This window comes from Lepisma saccharinum, chromosome 7, assembly GCF_977018435.1.
Source record: "Lepisma saccharinum chromosome 7, izLepSacc3.1, whole genome shotgun sequence".
NCBI classification, from domain to species: Eukaryota; Metazoa; Arthropoda; class Insecta; order Zygentoma; family Lepismatidae; genus Lepisma; species Lepisma saccharinum.
The window spans coordinates 75,074,246-75,095,822 of NC_139235.1; the positions used below are offsets into that span (position 1 = coordinate 75,074,246).

The 21,577-nt window shown below is 37.4% G+C and overlaps 1 protein-coding gene across 2 annotated transcripts in view; it reads right to left on the reverse strand.

Moving 5' to 3' along the window:
* LOC145989927 (diacylglycerol kinase epsilon-like) overlaps positions 1-21,577 on the reverse strand; it is a 54,343-nt gene that overhangs the window by 10,791 nt on the left and 21,975 nt on the right. For both annotated transcript variants that reach the window (XM_083125445.1, XM_083125446.1), the window contains exons 5-10: positions 18,135-18,279; positions 9,018-9,235; positions 6,751-6,896; positions 5,638-5,806; positions 4,176-4,353; positions 2,197-2,333 (exon numbers count right to left, since the gene is read on the reverse strand). In XM_083125445.1, coding sequence (XP_082981571.1) covers positions 2,197-2,333; positions 4,176-4,353; positions 5,638-5,806; positions 6,751-6,896; positions 9,018-9,235; positions 18,135-18,279 — 993 coding nt within the window. The remainder of the gene's footprint in view (positions 1-2,196; positions 2,334-4,175; positions 4,354-5,637; positions 5,807-6,750; positions 6,897-9,017; positions 9,236-18,134; positions 18,280-21,577) is intronic.

Below are 21,577 nucleotides of genomic sequence, written 5' to 3' on the forward strand. Positions count from 1 at the left end.
GGTTAAACGTGCAGTTGACTTCAAGTTTTGTATGGCTCGCCGAACTCTGAATGAGTTGAAATTTCGCAATCTTGGAGGATCTTTTAAAAAGAAAAAAACCTCTAATATGGGAGATCCCAGGAGATATAGGAGAGTTGGTCACGCTAGTTGGTACAGAATTGTTCAATATGTGAGCCGTTAGCATGAATGACCCTTTGGGAGCATAAGACAGCATGATCAATGGTCCCACGAAGCATTTCCTGGGGAATGGTAATGAGATGCTATATTTTGCTGGCTTACAGCTCTGGCAGAGTCTGTATACATTCCTGATAAGTACAATATTTCAGGAATCCCCACAGCGAGAAATCACATGAATACAAGACTGGATAACAGGGTGGCCAATCATCTGGAATATCTCTGGAGATGACACGATCATCAAAGTTGGCATGGAGCAGGTCATTCACTTGTCAACATGCAGGGGTGAAGACATAGATCTCTAAATATCATATTCTTGAAAGCAGAAACAACATGCTATATTGAAATCGCTGTGGTGTTTCAGTTTGACACGCAATGTTAATTGGACATTACCCATTGTCTAGTGCTTTTTAACCACACTTATTCTAACACCATGATTTGAGAGAGCACCTCTTCTCTTGTCTTCAGGTGAACAAATTTCCTTGTACTGGTAGAGAGGTTGAACTTATGACAGATTGTGATTTTACTACAAAACCAGTGTGATAACCAACTACTCCATGGCACCCAGCAGAATTCTGTACTATTCCAGGGAAGATGTAGCAACCAGTGAGCAATCACAGTGCAGAATGGTGTTTCACTACTGGCTGCTTTGGGAAGGGGGAATTTTAACGTTGTCACTTCTTGACCAAACAGTGGGCGTAATTGGTTCTTTGATCGCGAGTTCCTTCGCAGGTAGACGTGACAACAGAGGATCACTGCCATAAAGGCGGTGTCCGTGCCGGTTTCTGGCCCAGCACACTTGTAACTTTTGCTCCACTTATGCTAATATTTCTAATTTTTGAGTTGCTTTAATTTTACACTGGGTGGACTGGTGTTTCAGTTTCATGATGTTGAGGTGGTATTGGTTTCTATGAAATTCATAACTATCCCACCTAAACATTGCTTAACATCAAAGCATGGAAAATGAGATAAATTTTGAGCTCCCAGTAAAACAACAGTTATTTGAAAACACATCTTGGGGGGGGGGGGGGGATTACAGCATTTCTCTGTCAGGGTTCCACCAATTTGGTAAAAAAATTTCCCTGACTTTTCCAGGTTTTCCATGTCTTTTCAAGTTGCTTTTCTTTTGAGACAAATTTGTAATGTTTTATTAATTTTAAGTTGTGTACGGGCTATTTTTTGAGTAGAAATATAAAAGTAATGGCTCTGACTGCAAGAAATACCATATTTGGAATGTCCTTTGTCTTATTTGTAGCAAGTATAAGAGCCATATTTCCACGTTTTCCAGATTTCCAGGTCAGTGGGAGCACTGTCTGACTGGAAAATCTTATCATTGATTCTTGTTGTTAGAAAGCATTACAAAGATTACATATCCATCATGCATGATTACCATGCACATAAATAAATATTCCAAACTGACCTTCAAATACCATAGAAATTAAGGATATAATATCCAATGATATATATGTCATTGGCGCTGACAGATGAACATATTCAGATATTTTTGTCTCACTTTGACAACAGTTGCTCAATAATGCAAAAGTAAAATTCTACGAGTGGTTCAGGGTTCCAACCTCTGAGTGCTTGGTCACCCCATGAATCCCTTCCTAGGTTCCCAAAGACCTGGGTCAGTGGGGCAAGATGGGTGGAGTCCAATGGCACCTATCGCGGGGAGCCTGGGAGGAACTCGAGAGAGTCCCGCTGTGTCAGCTCCCTGCCTTACCAGTCTTCGGGAGGGAAGTCTGCCTTACCAGTCTTCAGGAGGGGAGTCCAGAGTTGGATTGATCTGCCTTTCAGAGTGCAGGGACCCAGGATCACATGGCTCCGGACATGGCTTCAGCCTTAGAGGCTTTCAGGCTTCAACCATCGAATGTAGCTTCACACCAAGGGATCGAGCCAGCGTGGTATCAAGAGGTCCGAACCTGGGATTCCTCTCGTACTAACCAGGATTACCTTGGCCACGTAAGGTAAAACTACCAGTAGGGTAAAACTAACCTATCTCCCGATGGTGATTCCACTTACCTTTACTGAAGAAGCCTGACCAACTCTGTATGGCTCAGAAAGACCAACTTGTAGCTGGGCCATATGGAATGATGAATAAAGACACAGCACTTCAAGTTTCCCATCGCTGTAGCTCTGGGGAGGCACTTCTTCACCACCTGCAACAAAATTTACACACATTTTCATTACAGGCTGCTCTTACAGAATATTTGTAACTGAATGAATTGATTTATCTTTGCATTTCTGCCAGTTTTGGCTAATTACAGATGAGGATGAATGGTGAAAAAATTAAATGAATTATGGATGGGACAGATTAATCAATCCTTTATCGGCATCAGCCGATATAGTCATGTCAGTCTATTGGTTTATCAGTAAAATTAAATTTTACTTGTAATTTAGTGCAAAATTCTGTCATTTTGTTATATTTTTTATGGATAATCTCCATGCCCTACTTTTTAAAAAAGTAAATGTCTACACATGCAACTTCTTTTGCACTGCAGTCACCTTGAAACACACATTCATTAAGGAAGTCAATGAACCATTCAGGTTCTTCAAGAACCATTTGGAATTTTATATTGGATTGGAAGAATATTACGGTACTTTATCGGTATTGGCCAAAATTTTTTATCGGCCCATCCCTAAAATGGATGAAGGGACAATCACAAACATGCATAGATGACACACATGAAAGGACAAACATATATGGACACCACAACACAAACTCCACAGAGGATTATACTGGCTGTGAGGCCAGATGCCAGAGCCTCGTTAGTCTTCAAACTACATTCCAGGGTGTACTACATGGAAGGGAGGCTAATATTTGGGTGTCTTCGGTAAGGGTCATCCCTTACATCCCAACATAGTATTCTAGAATTGAGCTGATACCACTACTTGCATATGGGTTTCATTAGTTCATTAAGATCATTCTGGACTCTTGACCTGCAACAGCAAAATCATTTTTGAAAATTCCTGCCATGGTATTAAAAATTCTGAAAAATTGCATCTTTTTTAGAATTTCTTCAGGGGGCATTCGAATGCATGTGAGTGTCCCCGTGTTCCCCTCATCTAATCATCACGATTAGCCAAAAGTTGGGTGACCATAATATTTTGAGCCTAAAGGTCTTAAGAAAGTCAATTTACCCCCTCCTGAAAAATCGGCAATCATAAAATTATTTTCATTAATGTTATTATTATTAGATAAACTAAATATATTAGCATTCACCAGTTAATTACGAATTTTCTTTTTGCGTCGAGATGCAGAAATTTAAATTCTTCGTGTAGTTCCACATTAAAACTACAGGTACGCTTCTTGGTCAAACTTATTCACTGCTCTAGAATTAACGGAACCAACACAAAACAATAAAAACCGCGACAAGAGATAACTTAAACAGTAAACTGCTGTCTGCTCTAAGCTTCTCGATGAAATTGTAGCATTTGGATTGTTATGCGCAATTAGCCAGAAAAGCAACACTAAATATGAAAAATAACTAATTTCTATGAATAACTTGCATGACACTAGTTTAAAATATGCCATCGACTTCTTTTAGCATGAAATGTCTCAAATTTAGATCTAATTTTCGAGCTAACTTCTATATTTTTATAAAATGGGACATACTAAGGGTTTTTGAAACTAGGACGGGACAACCGGGATACGTCTCCTAAACAGGACTGTCCTGGTCAAAACGGGACGTATGGTCACTTTAGCCAAAAGTGATAGAAAATCGATGGTACATAGTTAAAATACGTACATAGTTCAAAAATGAACTGCATTTGTATGTTTGTATTCTTGTCTAGTTATTTTTAATGATTTCATTGCACTGATATCTAGACAACAGCAAAACAAACCAGTTGAATACTAACTAACTAACTAATTCTCTAGCCTTCTTAAACTCGAAGGTTCATGGCTGCAGCAACACAGGAATTCCATTTGTCCCTATCCTGAGCAAGATCTATATACTCTTTACCAGTTGAATACTCTAACTAATTGTGTAAGCACTTACCAGCACCCATGTCCCACAACTGCACCCCTGCACCCCAAGAGGGGATATTCAACACCACTATGGACTCTATGGAAGGCAGCTCCACTTGTTTGTCATCCACGTACAACTCAACTCTCTTGTCCAAGTCGCGGCAACCTCTTTCAACCACTTCACGTGTGCCATACGTTAGATACAAAAGCTGGAAAAATAGACAAGAACTTGAGTTAATGCAATGAACAGAAAAGAAAAACAACAACAATAATGGTATGATATGAAATTTTAACCCATAAAGTGCTGATATCAATAATGGAAATTCTCCCAATCCAATAACAAATGTTCTTTGATTCATTCATTTAACTTTGCTTTTCTGACACTCTTGGTTAATTGCAAAGGTGAGTATGAATGGCAATAAGATGAGATTGATAAAAGGACATAACACAATAGAAGTTCCACTGCTTGAGAGTCCAGACAGCAGAGCCTCATTAGTCTACAAAATGCAGTCCAGGGTCAAGGACGTGTTTGGGGGGGGGGGGGGGGGGTTCAGGGGTCCCCCCCTTAAGATTTATCAAGTACTAAAATTAAATAATGCAAATAATATACTCGATTAGCATTTGCTGTATAATTTCCTCTGAACTTTGGAGACAAGGATTATATTGGGATAATATGGCTTTGAGACACAAAGGAGGTATTTAGGTCGTCCGGACCCCTTCCCTTCCCGAAAGACTTAATAAGTACAAAACTTAAATAATAAAATAACAAATTAAATAATGAAAATATACTTCTTGTTTAATCGAGGGTTATTTATTTCCACCAAGCTTATTGGAAGGCAAGGATTAGATTGGGATCATATGGCTTTGAATGACAGTATCAAAAAAGATTTATGCAAGATTTATTACTACTCATAATGTAACATCCATACAATATCACCAGGAACTTTACTTTCCGTCAACTGGTTCTAACATCCTTTTCCTATAGTCAATAAATATTCAATTCTTTATCTATTTGACATTAATTTCCTTGCCAGGGCAGTTGCACTTGTTTTTTTACAAAATTTGCCGATCGTAACTACACGTAAGCTAGATAATTAATATGTGCTGTTATATCACTATTCCTATACCGTCCTTTTACCCATTCACGTAATAAAAATATATTAATTAATTTGAATATTTTAATTAATATAATTACGTTAGTTTAAACATTAATAATAATTAATAATTTGAGACACTTGGTACAGATGAAGGGAGACCCACAAAGAACACCAATGCTCAGTTCAGGACTCAAAACTGGAACCTTTGCTGGTGAGAGCCTGAGTCAATCAATTTGCTGGTGAGAGCCTGAGTGGGAATGGCTTTCTGGCATGATTTAAATACTGAGAACAATGCAAGCCAAAGAAGTAATTTGCGTACTTAGGAATACATGGCATTGAATCATATTGTAAGCAAACATTATGAACTCAGGTTAATTACACACATATAGATCTTACCTTATTAAGAAGTCTGCTACTAACTATATAGAAAGGAGATTCTCGTGTGCGATGAAAATTCAAAGTCACCTGAGCATCTACCCCGATGCCTATGTAATTGTACATATACAGAACCTTTGCAGGCAAACGGATGCCAAGGTGACGACGAGGCTTTACGTGGATGCACCACCTGTAAGCATAATAGGAAACCATTAAGGTAGACCAAATAAAGAATGCGTAATATAATCAATCTGTTATATAGTGATTCAGGTTGAGCCGATGCTGATATATCGGTATTGGATGGATTTTATTTACTAATACTTTTTTGACATTTTGGTCATTCGCAGAGTCCACAAAAATGCTTTGCAACATTTTTCTTTTGCAGATTATAATTATGCTGCAAGATACGCTACATTCTAAGTTTCCATTTATTTTGCACAAATATTGTGTGCAAAAAAAACGATATTTTGTGATTGCATGCCAGTTATATTAATACTCTGGTGGAATTTTAGTATTTCAAAGCAAAACTCTGTTAAATTGATGCTTGTAATTGGAGTGGAATACTCACTTACTAATATTAATCAATATTTTGAACAACTTTTAAGGGTTACAATTTTTAAGCATCGGTATATGTCAGAATCGGCTAGAGAATTGGCATCAGTAGACTAATATGAAATTTTTGGAATTACCCAAAAAAGTTTTGATATAAAATTAAACAATACTGATATCCTATCGATCTAACACAAAATTGCAAATGCTCTTTCAAGAACATATTAATGCATGTAACCAGCTGACTGGAATGGTTTTAGCCTTTCAAAAAATAACTGCATATTTAGGCATTTTATTAAAAAAACAAACTGATGTGAATGCTATATTCATGTTCATAAAAATAACAACAAATTGGCACAATTTTGCACTATTTGTAGATACATTAGACTGAAAATTATCGATGATTTCACCAATATACTAATATGCCTACAGTTTCAATATCTCATGATACGAACAAGATGCTACGAAATATATTAAAAATTCCTTAGTTTCTTTTCAGATGAATTGAACATGATTCACGCAATATTGATCAATAATGGCAAGCAGAGGGAAGAAGGGAGAGAAGATTATGACTTTTCTACTTACCGATCCAAAGTAGTCTGATATGCTCTTTTCAATTTATTCAAAATATTCATTGGATCTATCTCTCCAGTGTGTTCGCTTCCCCAGCCCAAAACACGAGACAGGTCATTACCAGTTCCTAATGGTAAGATTGACACTGGAGGTGGATTCTGTAGGGGAAAAAAAAGTTATTTCATATGTTTTACATATTGTAAATCGCAAGCTGCAGAATGATGAAATTGCCCCGAAAGTCTCGTCAGCTGGGAGAATAGATGTTGGTCTAGAGTGGGGATTGCTAAACCATTGATTGCAACAGTACTTTCAAATGTACAGAGAGGCTACAAGCACTGGACCTACGATTTAATGTTGAATCCCAACCATCAGAACCCCCTTGATTACAAGGCAACGATGTTATCAGTATGGCATTCGGGAGGTCCTCAGGGTCATACTCAGTCTCAGATGCACCTAAACCTTGGCACTGCATACCAGTAAAAATTTGTAATCTTAGGAAACTAATCAGAAAATATGTACTGGCCATATCTATCTGTTCATGTCAACAATCAGCATCTCAACAACTACGAGCCGGAAGGACATAATTTGGTGAACTGATAAACCTACTAAATACTACCTTTCGATGCATGTGCAATAAGGAATATATTGGACAAACGGGTAGAAGTATGGATATAAGATGGGGTGAGCATGATAAAGATTTAAGGGAGGGAGTTCCTAGAATGGGGCTTCAGAACATATTTGAGGAGGGTCATAATATTAAGAAAAGGGAGGTTGTTCAGAATGAAAACAAACAAATTAGTAGGAATGTATACGAGGCTGCCTACATTTGCAAAGATAGGACTAATAAAGTAAATAGCGATGATGGAAATGTTGATGAGATTTGGATTAGGATGTTCAAAAGATGGAAAGAGCGCGAGTACAAAAAAATAGGTTTTCATGTTACCCCGGACGATATTCGCGATGCTCGGGAGACGAGTGACTTTGAGTACGATGTGACGTAAGCAGATAGGGGGAGGGAAGGGGAAATTTGTGGGCGGGGATTGGAATGGGACAACTTCCTGCATTCTGCAAGAAGGCAATCTGGATCCCTCACAGGGAAAGTGAATTGGCAAGCGTCTTTTAACTTTTCAAGTCAAAATGATTGACTTTTTAACATATGTGGTTTTACCAAGGATGGTAGTGGGGATGGAAGTTTTAACAGGATTGGGCAAGTTTTTAGGATTCCTTTTCTACCATAGTTATTCCTATATCCCTTTTCCTTGTTTTTAATTAAATTTGACGTGGCCATGAAGCTAGTCAAGAAGGAACCTGATGAAGGGAACAGTTGATTCCTAAAACGTTGTTTGGAAATTGTACATACTCACTAATCATAAGTAAAATAAGTTTAGTATTTTTTAAATATTTTTTTAAGAATACTTATTATTCTGTAATTGTGAGTAATTCACACACCCACAAGATATGAGTAAATACTACCTTTATGAAAAATAAATTGACTTATGACCATGAGCTAAGTTTCTGAAGTTACTTTTGACAAATTGCCCCATCAGTCTGTCTATTAAAAAGAATAATTTCATAACACCTTAAAGATTGTGAACCCAGAAATTATCATAAAAAGCAGAGTTGAGTTGATACCACTTTGAAGCAATACTTTTACGGTATTTTCCCGGCATTTTGATCATTCATGAGATCTGCAAAAAAAGACATGTGACACTTTTGCAAGTCTAATAATCCTGGAAATTGTGCAATATTCAAAGTATCCATTCATTACCAATACAGATCCAGCACCATATTTCTAACCTTGGCATGGAAGCAGAGCTAGGTTAAATCGCAAGGAAGCCTGTAGTTCACATATCTTCTAAGGTTTCAGAAATCTTTGCGCTAGTATATTTTGTGATTACATAAGAAGTATTTTTAAATTCTGATGTAGTTTTTGGATATTTTAAAGTAAAACTCTGGTAAATTGATGCTCATAATTGGAGAGAATACTCACCCACTAATATTAATCAATAGTCTGAAGAACTTTTTAATTGTTACAATTTTCAGGCATTGGTATTGCTTGGATTCAATAAGAGTATTGGTTTTGGTATACATTCAAAGTGGTATCGGCTCAGACATAATAAAAATAACAAGATACAGTTTTGCACTAAATTACAGGCTATTTAAAGATACATTGGATTCGTAACATTATTATTAATTTTACTGATACACCAATATCCATATATCAGCTGATACTATCTGGGTAGCAATTAATCTGCCGTACCCCAATATTTATAATATACCTTAAGATTGAGTTGATCAATACTGTTCAAGACCCATCCAACTGTCCCGTCACCTCCAGCAACAAGAACATTTGCTCGGACATCCTGGAGCAAGGTACACCACTCGAGAGCTGCTTCAGGTGGGCGATCAGCTAAGTCAATCACTTGAGAAGGATTCAAATACCGCCGGAAGAGTGACAAGATTCTATCGCCATCATTGTTGCCAGATTTCCTGTTGGCTGAAGGACAAGTACATATTAATCCATTTAAATAATCACATTACACAATTAAATTACCATATAATTCTGCACCCGTGCAGAGTTGCTGGTCTCCTAATGGATGCCTCCCTAGGTGGCAGACAAGGGAATGCTCACCAGATATGGTGGGTACTGGGGGAATAAAATACCTGGGGTGGACCAAAACCAGACTCTGTTGCCTTGCAGTGAATGAAGTTGGCTCTCCAAAGGCTAGAAGAAAACCTCGATAAAAAATTACCTGGTCCTCCAGGTTAGGGGTTGACCCTAACGACCCTATCCCAAAAAACAAACATTGTTGCGGAACTCAGAAACAATGATAGCCGGATGGATTCTATGGAAAATCACAGGCATGGTAAAGGACTACGTAAACGGAAGAATGATAACTACATGGCCAAATGGAATGTTAGAACATTAAGTAAACCAGGTGCACTGCAGAACCTAAAGGAGGAAATGGAGAAATACAGAATAATAGTAGCGACATTGCAGGAGATCAAGTGGCAAGGAAATGGAATGTTACTTACTGTGGATTATACATTCATGTATAGTGGAAGCAGTGGAAGTACAAGAGGTGGCACAGGATTCCTACGAAGCAATAAATATAAAACTGTAGTAAATAACTTCACACCAATAAATGAGAGGCTATGTACGTTGAGAATGAAAGTCAAGTTCTTCAACATTATCTTAGTATGTGTATATGCCCCAACGGAAGAGGCAGAAGAAGATGAAAAGGATGGATTCTACCAGCAGTTGGAACAAGTAATTGATCGTATAACAAAACATGACATTAAAATAATAATGGGAGATTTTAATGCCAAGGTTGGACGTGAAGAAGCATTCCAAGACACTATAGGAAAGAAAAGTTTGCATGAATTTTCAAATGCTAATGATCTGATACTGATAGATCTGGCTATGTGTAACTTAATGGGAATTAGAAGCACCTGGCATCAAAGGAAGAATTTGAGGAAAATAACATAGTGTTCACCCGATGGTGTTCACCATGTGCTGATAGATAGAAGGCATGCCTCTGATATACTACAGGTAGATAGCTGTCGAGAAGCAGACAGTGATTCGGACCATTATTTAGTCCACATTAAATACAGACAGCAAATAGCCACATATAGGGATGGAAGAAGAGGGAAGGTGCCCACAAATATGATGATGAGAAGTTAAAAAGAGATGAAGCAATTGCCAACCAATTTCGTTTAATGGTAGGCAACCAACTTGAGCAAAGAAGTCAAAGGTGGGAAAGCGAAAGTATTGAAGGGAAATGGAATATAATTAAGGAGATACTACATGAAACAGCACAGGAAGATCCGACGAGGTGAATGGTTTGATGAGGAGTGTAGAACAGCAATAAATGGAAGAAATAAGGCACAAAAGAGAATGCTTAATAGGAAAACCAGGTATAACACAGAACAATATAGACTAAAAAGAAAGGAAGCAGACAGAATGTGCAGGAGAAAGAAACGGTACTTTAAGAAAGAGTGGATTGAGGAACTTGAAGAATATAAGAAAATACTTCCAAAAGACCAAGTAGGAAACCTAATAGGGGGTAAAATGAGATCTTACGGCCAGGTTTTCAGTGTCTGGTCAACTTTTTGGTCAGCCAACCACCAGGTGTTCACCTCCAGTCTTAACCAACACCGGGTTTTTCAATGTAAAAATAACCAAAGGTTCGTTGACCTTAAGTTCCGCATGTAACAATTCTGAGTTTGCAATGCTGAGCGAGAAATTCAATCCCACTGCCATCTAGGTGTGTAAATTCAAATCAAATTTCACCTGGTGTGAAAAGGTAGAACTACAATAAGGAACATGCGGTTGTTGAAATTCATTGTTTACATTGAAAATACAGAACCTAACGTGCTACGTATTTCGTTCCTACAAATAAATGCACATGAGGAGAAAACATTTACTGCACATTTGGCTTTTTTCTTGAAACAGATAGACTTCACAAAACACAAAATGGTAATATGGTATAAATAGTTATTACTTTTCTTATGGAACGAGAGATCAAATACAAATAACTAGATATGTAATAAGAAAAAATAAGTTGACATTTGCACATATATTATGACTAAAATTTTATTCGCAGTTTGTACACATACTGTACCAGGGAGAACGTCAGATCACAGAGAAGTTAAATATTTTCATTGAACATTCAAACTTTCCAGCCAACTTTTACACAGTACCTATCTCTGCTCGACGATATTCCAAGCAATATTTTTTATAATTTTTTATTTTAACCTTTAGTTGAAATTTGTCCCAGATATGGGACGAAAAAAGTAAGTGCCTTGTCGTAATTTGGTGCAGATATGCACCATGCAGCTTTAGATACAATTATCGAGGGTTTGCCACACTTATATTTGTATATTGAGGTGGGAACACTGACAGTCCTTTCCAGAACATATTTTGCAATCGTGTTTTCCAAACTTCCCCCTTCCAACATGCTCATGTCACGTGTTCGAGTCCTGAGTTGACAGAGAAGAAATAAATGCTTGGTATTTATGACGCTGTTTTCGTTCAAGCTTAGATGCTGTGAGTCACCAGAGATAAGGCACAAGGTCGTCTTTGTTCTTGAATTTTTGGAGCTTGCTTGCAACAGGAGGTCCTGCTAAAGTGGGGGGTGTCAGATTTCTGTCACCTCTATGCTATAAATGGAATGCAGCTGGAAGCTAGGAAGAAGCATGGACAAAACAAAGCCGGATGAAAAGACTCCCCCTGCACTTTTAGAAGAGGCCTCACCAGAATCGGTCTGAGCAGTGAATGTGGAAGACTGCGTTTTGTGTTTTTCTCATTTTGTGCTTCCTGGGCTGTATTGAACTTGTGTTCGTAAAAAAACAGGGTTTATGATTTTGGCTCATTATTGAAATTGTATTGAACCCACAAACATGAAATAAGTTTCATTCTGTTGCGAAAGGTCCATTCGTTGAAAAAAAGGCAAAAGTTCGGGTTTTCTTACCCAAATAGCAGGGGAAGAGGGGGCAAACTCCACATTTTTTAGTTTCTTTCATTGACATTCGGGGGATTCGGCTCCTGCCCGTAACCCCCCGCAGTCGGGTCTTCCAAATTTTACACGGTTGCATGCGCTGATGTTCTAGCTGCAAAACAAAAGTTATCCGAAGTAGATTGGGTGTCCGAGTGATAATAATTTTATGAGTAATATGCAAATTGGCTATTTTTTGTAAAAAAAACAGAGACTTACATTTTGGCTTATTATCTAAATTGTATTGCACCAACAAACATGAAATAAATTTCATTCTGTTGCGAAAGGTCCATTCGTTGAAAAAAAGGCAAAAGTTCGGGTTTTCTTACCAAAATAGCAGGGGAAGAGGGGGCAAACTCCACATTTTTATGTTTTTTTCATTGACATTCGGGGGATTCGGCCCCCACCTGTAACCCCCCACGGTTGGGGCTTCCAAATTTTACACGATTGTATGCGCTGATGTTCTAGCTGCAAAACAAAAGTTATCCGAAGTAGATTGGTCCCATAGTGCCAGAGTTATTACGATTTTTCTCCATTAAGTATACAGATTTAAATTTCGAGCTAAAAAGCCTCGGCGACCTGCACGGCGTACTAAAGGTTAAGATTGTGCAAAAAAAGATATACAATCAATGTCCAAATCGTGATAAATTAACTATATATATAAAACAGTCTGCAGCAGGACCCAAACTCGCAACATAAAATGGAACTTCCACTACCAGCTACTGTCTTTATCCACTACACCAACTTGCCACTTCGAAACGGGCTTAACAATAGGATAGACGTCCTCGGTGCGTGTACACAAATCAATGTCAGGTGACAAGTTCCTTTGTACTACCTGTTACTACACACTTCATTTGAACTCTGCCAAGCACAACAAGTTCATTTTTGCACCAATGTAACTTTTTATTTACTGGATCAAGTTCACAGCCACTTAACCTCCAGTTGAGGAGTTGACCACTGATGAACAACCCAAAATTGCAGTGACCTCTAGTTATTTGCCCAACCAGAACTTTGATCGCACATTGAAAAACCAGCCCTTAAGAGAGATGGCCAGAATACTTCAGTAAACTACTTAATGTGGAAGATGGGTCCCAAGATCTAGAATTGAGTGATGGAGAGGAGTACCCCGAACAGGACTATGATGATGAAACCGGAGCATCTCCAACACTAGAAGAAGTGAGAACAGCTATAAGAGAATAACAAAGCCCCAGGCACTGATAATATCACTGCTGAAATGGCTAAGAACGGAGGAAACCAACTAATAAAGTATATACACATATTGTTATCTAATATATGGGAACATGAACAGATATCCAATGAATGGTGTATGAAAATATCGTGAGAAGAGTGAGTCAAGGGAGTAACCCAGGAGGGACTGACTCTCTTCAACAGATTGTTATTGATTTAGTTTATTTTACTTCGCGTTTTGTGCCTCTTGGATAATTTGCGAAGATGGGGATGAGTGATGAAATTGATGAATGGACATTCACAAACGACCAAGCCCCAGTGGGATTCGAACCCGGGACCCTTCTCTCTTCAACAGAGTGAGCCAAAATCTAGCATATGCTGATGACATTGATATGATGACACGAAGATTGCAAGAACTGAAGGAAGGACTGGAAAGATTGGAGAATACAGCTAACGAGATGGGACTCCAAATAAATCAAACCAAGACTAAATACATGTTCTCAGCACGAAATAAGGAATTTAGGGAAGGCCAACATATACAACTTAACCTTTTGGAGCCCAAGGCCATTTTCCAAAATAACACCCTTGGTGCCCGAGCCAATTTTGAGCAAAATGCAGAATTTTAATTAAATGAGTGTAGATTGGAGGCTAATTGCCCTAGAGAGATGAATGATATACCATTGTATGTGGAATGAACAAAAGAGTCAGACTATATAAAAGTTATGCAAATTCGATGTATATGTGGCAAGGGGGAGGGGGAACCCCGAAAATTCCAAAATTTCGGAAAAAAATGGGGATTTCCGCACTCCACTTAAGAAAAAAGTACACGACAGTGTCGACATGCACATGGAAATTATCGCTGGCATGTAAGGAACACAAAAATATTTGTATTAACGTATGACCAATGTAATGCGAGTTGTACCCCCAAAAGGAATGGTGAGCATGCCACTGATTCTAGCTTCAAAATGCAGCGTTACCTTGAAATGACTGTAGCTCAGAGGCTAATTGCCCTAGAGAGATGAATGATATACCGTTGTACGCGGAATGAATCAAAGATTCAGACGATATAAAATTTATGCACATTTGACGTATATGTGGTGGGGGAGGGAACCCCCCAAAATTTCGGGAAAAAATGGGGATTACCCCCTTCTCCCCAAGAAAAAAGTACATGACAGTGTCGAAATGCACATGGAAATTATCACTGGTTTGTAAGGAACACAAAAATATTTGCATTATTATCGTATGGCCAATGTAACGTGAGTTGTACCCCCAAAAGGAATGGTGAGCACGCCACTGATTCAAGCTTCAAAATGCAGCGTTACCTTGAAATAACTGTAGCTCGGAGGCTAATTGCCCTAGAGAGATGAATGATATACCGTTGTACGCGGAATGAATCACAGATTCAGATGATATAAAATTTATACACATTCGGCGTGTATATATGGAGGGCGAGGTGGGAATCCCCCAATTTTTATTTTATTTTTAAAAGGGGTTTTCCCCCCTGAAATAAAGGACATGAAAAGGTCAACATGCACATAGAAATTATCGAAATGCAGTTTCCAGGGGTCAGGGAAATGCATTGCTTTAGAACAACAAAGTCACCCTTCCTCTGTCAGCAAAATTTTTCCCTTGAAAAAAGAAGTCGCCTTTTTCCCGCCATTTTTATAAAAAAAACGCGCAACAATAATTTCTGTTAAATACATGTGTTAACAACAATATGAAAAAAGAAAATTGGAATTCTAGCCAAAAATAGCGAAGTTATAACGTAAAAACTACAACCTTGACACAGCATCTCGATCGAGACAACCGGCTGGCTTCCCGAGGGTTACCTAGGAGCGTCTCGATTGAGACGATTGGGCCCCAAAAGTTTTAAATATCTTGGAACATTAGTTACCATGGATAATAATATTAAAGAGGAAATAAAAGCAAGAATTGCAGCTGGTAATAGAAATTATTTCTCACTGTTAAGAGTTTTCAAATCTCGCAGCCTGAGTAGAAATTTGAAAATCAAAGTATATCAGGGAGTGGTAAAGCCAGTGGACATATGGAGCACAGACATGGACTTTGGCGCAAGCAGATGAAGAACTTTTTCGAAGATGGAAAAGAGGGATATTAAGGAAAATATACGGGGCAGTAAATTAGAATGGACAGTGGTGAATAAGGAAGAATGATGAAATTAGAGCACTCTATAAAAAAAAAGATATAAGAAGCATGAGACTGAGGTGGCTGGGACATGAGGAAAAAATGCCTGAAGACAGAGTGGTTAAGAAGGTCTATAAAGGGAGACCAGGAGGGAGAAGATTAAGAAGAGTCCAAGGAACAGATCATTGAAGTATCTTGAGGAGGACCTTAGGAGGATGGGAGTAAGATGGTGGAGAAGTACAGGATGGCGCAGAGAAACGGCAACATTTCAATTGACTTAAAATGCACAAATAATCACAGGAAAAAATACATTTAATGATGGATATGCATGTACATAGCATGCTATTAACTATGACATTTACATGTCACTTTACTTCTTAAAGATTACATCAGAAAGATGTGTTCCATCTCGGTGTACACATTCTGAAAGCCTGCTGTGGAAACTTTGGAATGCCCGCTGTATCATGTCTCGACGAATATCAGTGATTTCTGCTGCAATCATCTGTTTCAGTTCAGCAACGGTTGCAGGATGTGTGCTGTACACTTTACTTTTGAGATGTCCCCACAGAAAGAAATCGCAAACACTAAGATCAGGGGATCTCAGTGTTCAGAGATCTCGGAGGCCATGAAATGTCACCGTTACGTGAAATGATCCGACTTCCAAATAATTTGTGAATCGCCTCCATCGACTGTCGAGCAGTATGTGACGTGGCTCAATCCTGCTGAAACCACATGTTGTCAGTGTCAAGATGTGCGTCGTGCAACTTCGGTGCAAAGAATGTTTCAAGCATAGCAACATATCGATCTGATGTCACTGTTGTTGCAATGCCTTCCTCACTTTCAAAAAAATAAGGGCCGAAAACACCATGACTTGACACTGCACACCATACTGTAACCTTGGTGCTATGTAATGGACGCTTGTGAATTTGACAAGAATTTTCCTGTGACCATTAACGAAAATTGATTGTTAACATAGCAGCTAAGGTGGAAATGGGCTTCGTCAGACATCCACAAATATGGTGTCCTCATTAACCTTAGCCAACACCAATTTGCAAAACTTTTTACGAAACACAAGGTCTTCAGGATGTAATTGCTGCACAATCTGTATCTTATAGGGGTGGAACTTCATTTCATGCAGTATTCTTTGTACGCTTCTTCGACTACACTGTAGGGCTGATGCATGTTGTCGAACGGATCGGCGAGGGCTACTCCGAATGGCAACTCGAACTGCTTCAATATTCTCTGGTATACGTACTGTTCGAACTCTACCTGGGGGCTTCTTCTTCAACGCTGAACCGGTTTCTTCGAAATTACACACCCATGTTGTAATCGCACGAGCCGATGGGACACGAGCATGACGTCCTACCCTCCTGCCGAAATACCCTTTGCGCTGCAGTCACACTATCCCCGCTCTTATAAAAAGCTTTCACAGTGAAAGCACACTCCGAACCATTCCAATGCTGCTGCATTACTAAATGGCAAAGCCTCCTCAATGATGTCGCATTGGTCCCGAACAAATGCCAGCACTACAGTGTTGCCAATTTCACATTCAAATTTTGCCGTTTCTCTGTGCCACCCTGTAGAACTGAAGATGAAGAGAATGGGCTATCATTGTGAAAGAGGCCAAGGAGTAAGTAAGTATATAATTCTGATAATTCTGACAAAAAAATTATGTTCAATTCCAATCTATTGTCTCCCAATACTACAGTATTTCCTAATATGATTCTTCTGTTATCTATTTATACTGGCAAATGTAAAAAAAAAAGTATACACTCATAGTGGCTTAAAATATATTTCTCGATAACTCAATGTAATTAATGTATGTGTGGCTTTCAGCAGAAAGCAACGTAATATTAAGTGTTAAGAAGCAAGGTCATATATGAACAAGTAGATTTATATTATGTGACAACATAATATGTCCAACAGAATATTGAAGAACGGAATGAAAACAAACAAACACACTTGCTCTCATTCTCTCTGTGAATTATAAGCTATACCTTATAGCTAGCTTAGTTGTCTTCCTGATGATTGATGATAACTTTATGTACAGAAAATTACTTATTCTGAGACAAAATCAAAATTCATTGAGCTCATTCTTAACTTACACAGTCCAAAATGACATAACATAGTTACACCCTCTGGAAATGTGTTAAGAGCTTGTAACTACTGCCACTAAAATGCTTTCAAATCTGTATCTACACAGTTATGCCCACCACAATTATCACAAACATATTTTTTGACATACTCTATCAGTATCGGCCAATATGGGCATATACAGGGTGTTCGAAAAGTCACACAACCGATATTTTGAATGTACATAACTTTTGTACAAAAAGCAATAGAGATATGAAACTTACACTGGGCATTAACTTGGTCTATGTGGATATTTTTTAAACATTAAACAAGAAAATGCACAGGAAGGCTAATCGGGACTGGAGCTACAGTTTAAAGAGGGATCCGAACCACTATGTGTCTCCACCAGGTATCGAACCCGGGATCTCTCGATTACAAGGCAACAACGCTACCACTACACAATCGGGGAGGCCCACACTAATGTAAAAGACTCACCAACAACAATAAGAGGACTCCAGTCTCTCCAGTCTGGAGGGATTACTGCACGGAGGGTGAGGCTTCCATGGACACTTCGGCGTTTCTTCAAAGTAACTGAAGATGGAGGCACAGTGAAGCAACGAAATGGACCAAAGTCACAAACCTGTTGAGGAGAAAGTGACTGTGTTGTATTTCCCTTTTTTTTGTGCCTCTTCAGGCTTACAGCTGTAGCAACTAGGATGAACAATGATTAGATGAAATTAATGAAGGGACATTCACAAAGTAACATCAGGGCCTGGACTTAAACCCAGGACTATTGATGTAATTTGACTAGGTTTGCCAGATATTCTCTATTTTCTAAACATGCATTATGTCCAGTGTCAGATAGGAATTTGGAAAAAATAAAAGTAAATGTCCTACATTTTGAGCATAACATAATTTAAATTAAATTAAGAAAATATTAGGGCTGAGCTGATACTGATGTATCGGTTATCGGCAAGTATCGGTTCAATTTTTTTCGTTGATACCATCCGATACCAAATATTTTGAGTGGCTAGAGCAGCCAAGAGAGAACTTATTTGTCAAGATTTGTCCATTTCAAAAGTTCGTTCACCCTTCTTTCACGACCTTTTTACCTCGGATTTGAAAACTATACGGTCGAGATCAAATTCACATTAAAAAAAAAATAAAGAAAATAGTTTCATAAATTTTACATGACAAAATACGAGAAGTTCAAGTTTTAAATTTTCTATGTTGCAAAATTACTGTCACAAATATGTATTCACTTTTGAATACTTAAGGAAAATTACCAAGATCGAGTATTAACACACTATATATTTAAACAAAATTAAACAACTGGGTTTAACAAGTTCATACATAAATTCAATACACATTTATATATATATATATATTGAAGCATAAATATTGTTTTGCATTAACCTGTCCGCATATTACAGGTTTATCTTCAATTTTATCACATTAAATCATTTATTATTGAGAAAAATTATTTCCGTCCTTGCGTAGATCTTTACGATGACAATCGGCACCCAACGCTCGATTATCAGCTTAGAATCAAATACGAATTATGTGTATTTATACGTTCAATCGACTTTTCACATTCAGAGTGCACACTTTTTGTATATTTGCAAATATAGGCCTTTCACTTATGTAGGTACATGCATGTAAGATACTTATCTCATGATTCCTCACAAAGAGAAGATGGCTGCCATTTTACGTGAATCCATCGGGTCACAAATTTAATGTCATTTGGACCTTTTAAGCACTTTGCGACGCAATTTCAATTATTAAATGCGAATATAGTACTTATCTGTTCTGCTATATCACATTATATCCACAAATCTTCCTGTTATTATTGAATTGTTCCAATTTCAGTTTCCGAAAACTTTTAGCGACTTCATTCTGGTCGAGGTTGATCTTTCAGATCAAGCAGTGTATCCGAACTCACACTGTTACAACTTTTTTCACAGTATACAAACTTGCGAATACTTTTCAAGTGACAAATTTCGAATTGTACAGTAATTATACATTAAAACACTTGTAAAATAGATTAGATACAATAAAATAAATTTTACAATATTCTTTTACATGTTTACGTATTTTATTTTCATCTTTTACCGTTATTTTAAGTTTTACAATTTTGGTGGGAAAAAGGTTATTTACGCACAACTTAGATTTTTCCCTTTATGCGAGTTGGATATGCGTCCAAGTTTAGGATTACTTCTCAACTCTGGGATTACTCTACAAGGCGCTTCTTTACAGCAAATCGTAAGTTTAATGTCGAAAATCAACCAAAATCAATTTCAAATGATTTGTACATGTTAGTAATACATTTTAAATACATGTCCGCACCCATTTAGTAATGAAAGAGCAAATAAAAGCTGCTGAAACCAAACATATGTGCGATTATGCATAAATTAGCAATTTTCGGTAAGCATATTATTGAACACAAACCAAATTACATCGCTAAATTATAAAAATATTGTAAATACGTGAAGTTTGGATATGTACTTAAATAAGAACAAAGCCAAAGTGATGCAAATTAATTTTGTACAAATACAAATCACCAAATACGACCTCAAATCGTAAATTTCGAGAAATAAAATTATTTTATTTTTCACATTATGATGGTACTCATTCTGATACCGTCATACTGGCGCCCAATGGGCTTACCCACGCCAAACTATCATTTACAATTTTCTAAACTTATAACATCACATGAGATCAAGATAAGATCTGTTATTACAGTGGAAAACAAAAATTTGGTAAAAGAACATAGTAACCATACAAGACAATATTATATGGGAACAGGCTTATAACCTATATATTAATAAACTTTAAAAGTCTTTGGAGTTAAATTAATTTTAAAGACAATGGTATCATGTAATATTAATTGCATGAAAAATGAAGTTCAAACTTCAAAGTTATGGTGAAGTTCAATAGCATATCAAGTATTATGTGTCAAATAACAAGCAAAAGCAAAGATTAATACGTTAACACATTTGTAGCTAGATCATTACTAGTATTGTGAGCTAGCAAAAATTATAGATCAACACTTTAGTAAAATGAACACAAAGAATAAAATCATTATAATCTACTGTTTACATGACAGAAAACTCACTAACTTCACCATTCATAATATGGCTACTGCTCAAAATTATTTATTGTCAATCTACAAGACACGATAATGAAATTAACAACTTGCAAAGTTATCACATCACAAGTTTGTTAGCTTACTATGTAACGTACATGTATGCTAAATATTTAAATTATATTTGACACAAAACTACCAACATATGTCTTTCTTTATCATATTATTATCATGAACGAAAACTTTGTTGAGAGGAAATTCACACTGCTGTGGACGTGAGAAAACTTTCGATTGAAACTTAAATCAGTATTTTGGAGTATACTTAATGTCAACACTGCATACACTGCTATCTCAAGTAGCATGACCATTTATCAGATGCGAATGTTACTTATTTGAGCAATCAACACACCAAAAAGCCAGGTACTATTCAGTATGCGAAACATTTCATGAAGTCAATTTTAACGTTCCAGTATTACCCATCTGCCCAGTACAAATAATGTCTTATTATTCACCTAATCTAACCACACCAAAAAGAAACCGCTTGAGTAAGATTTCAACTTGTGAAGAAAATGTACCATCCAATATCCTCTGCTAATAAAATTATACACTTTTCATATTAAGTTTTTTGTCAATCTTCGCCACTTATAATAAAATGGTTACTGCTCAATAATATTGACAAAAAACATCAATAACATTTTTCATATTCAGTTTCTTGAGTGGCACTATAGGACTTACTTATTGCCTTTTACGTGAACCTACCCCAAGTTTTTATGCTCTATGGCATATCAGCATGTGCAACAAGCTCAGATCAACTCATGGATCTCTTTGCTTACCTTTTGCAACACAATGTGAG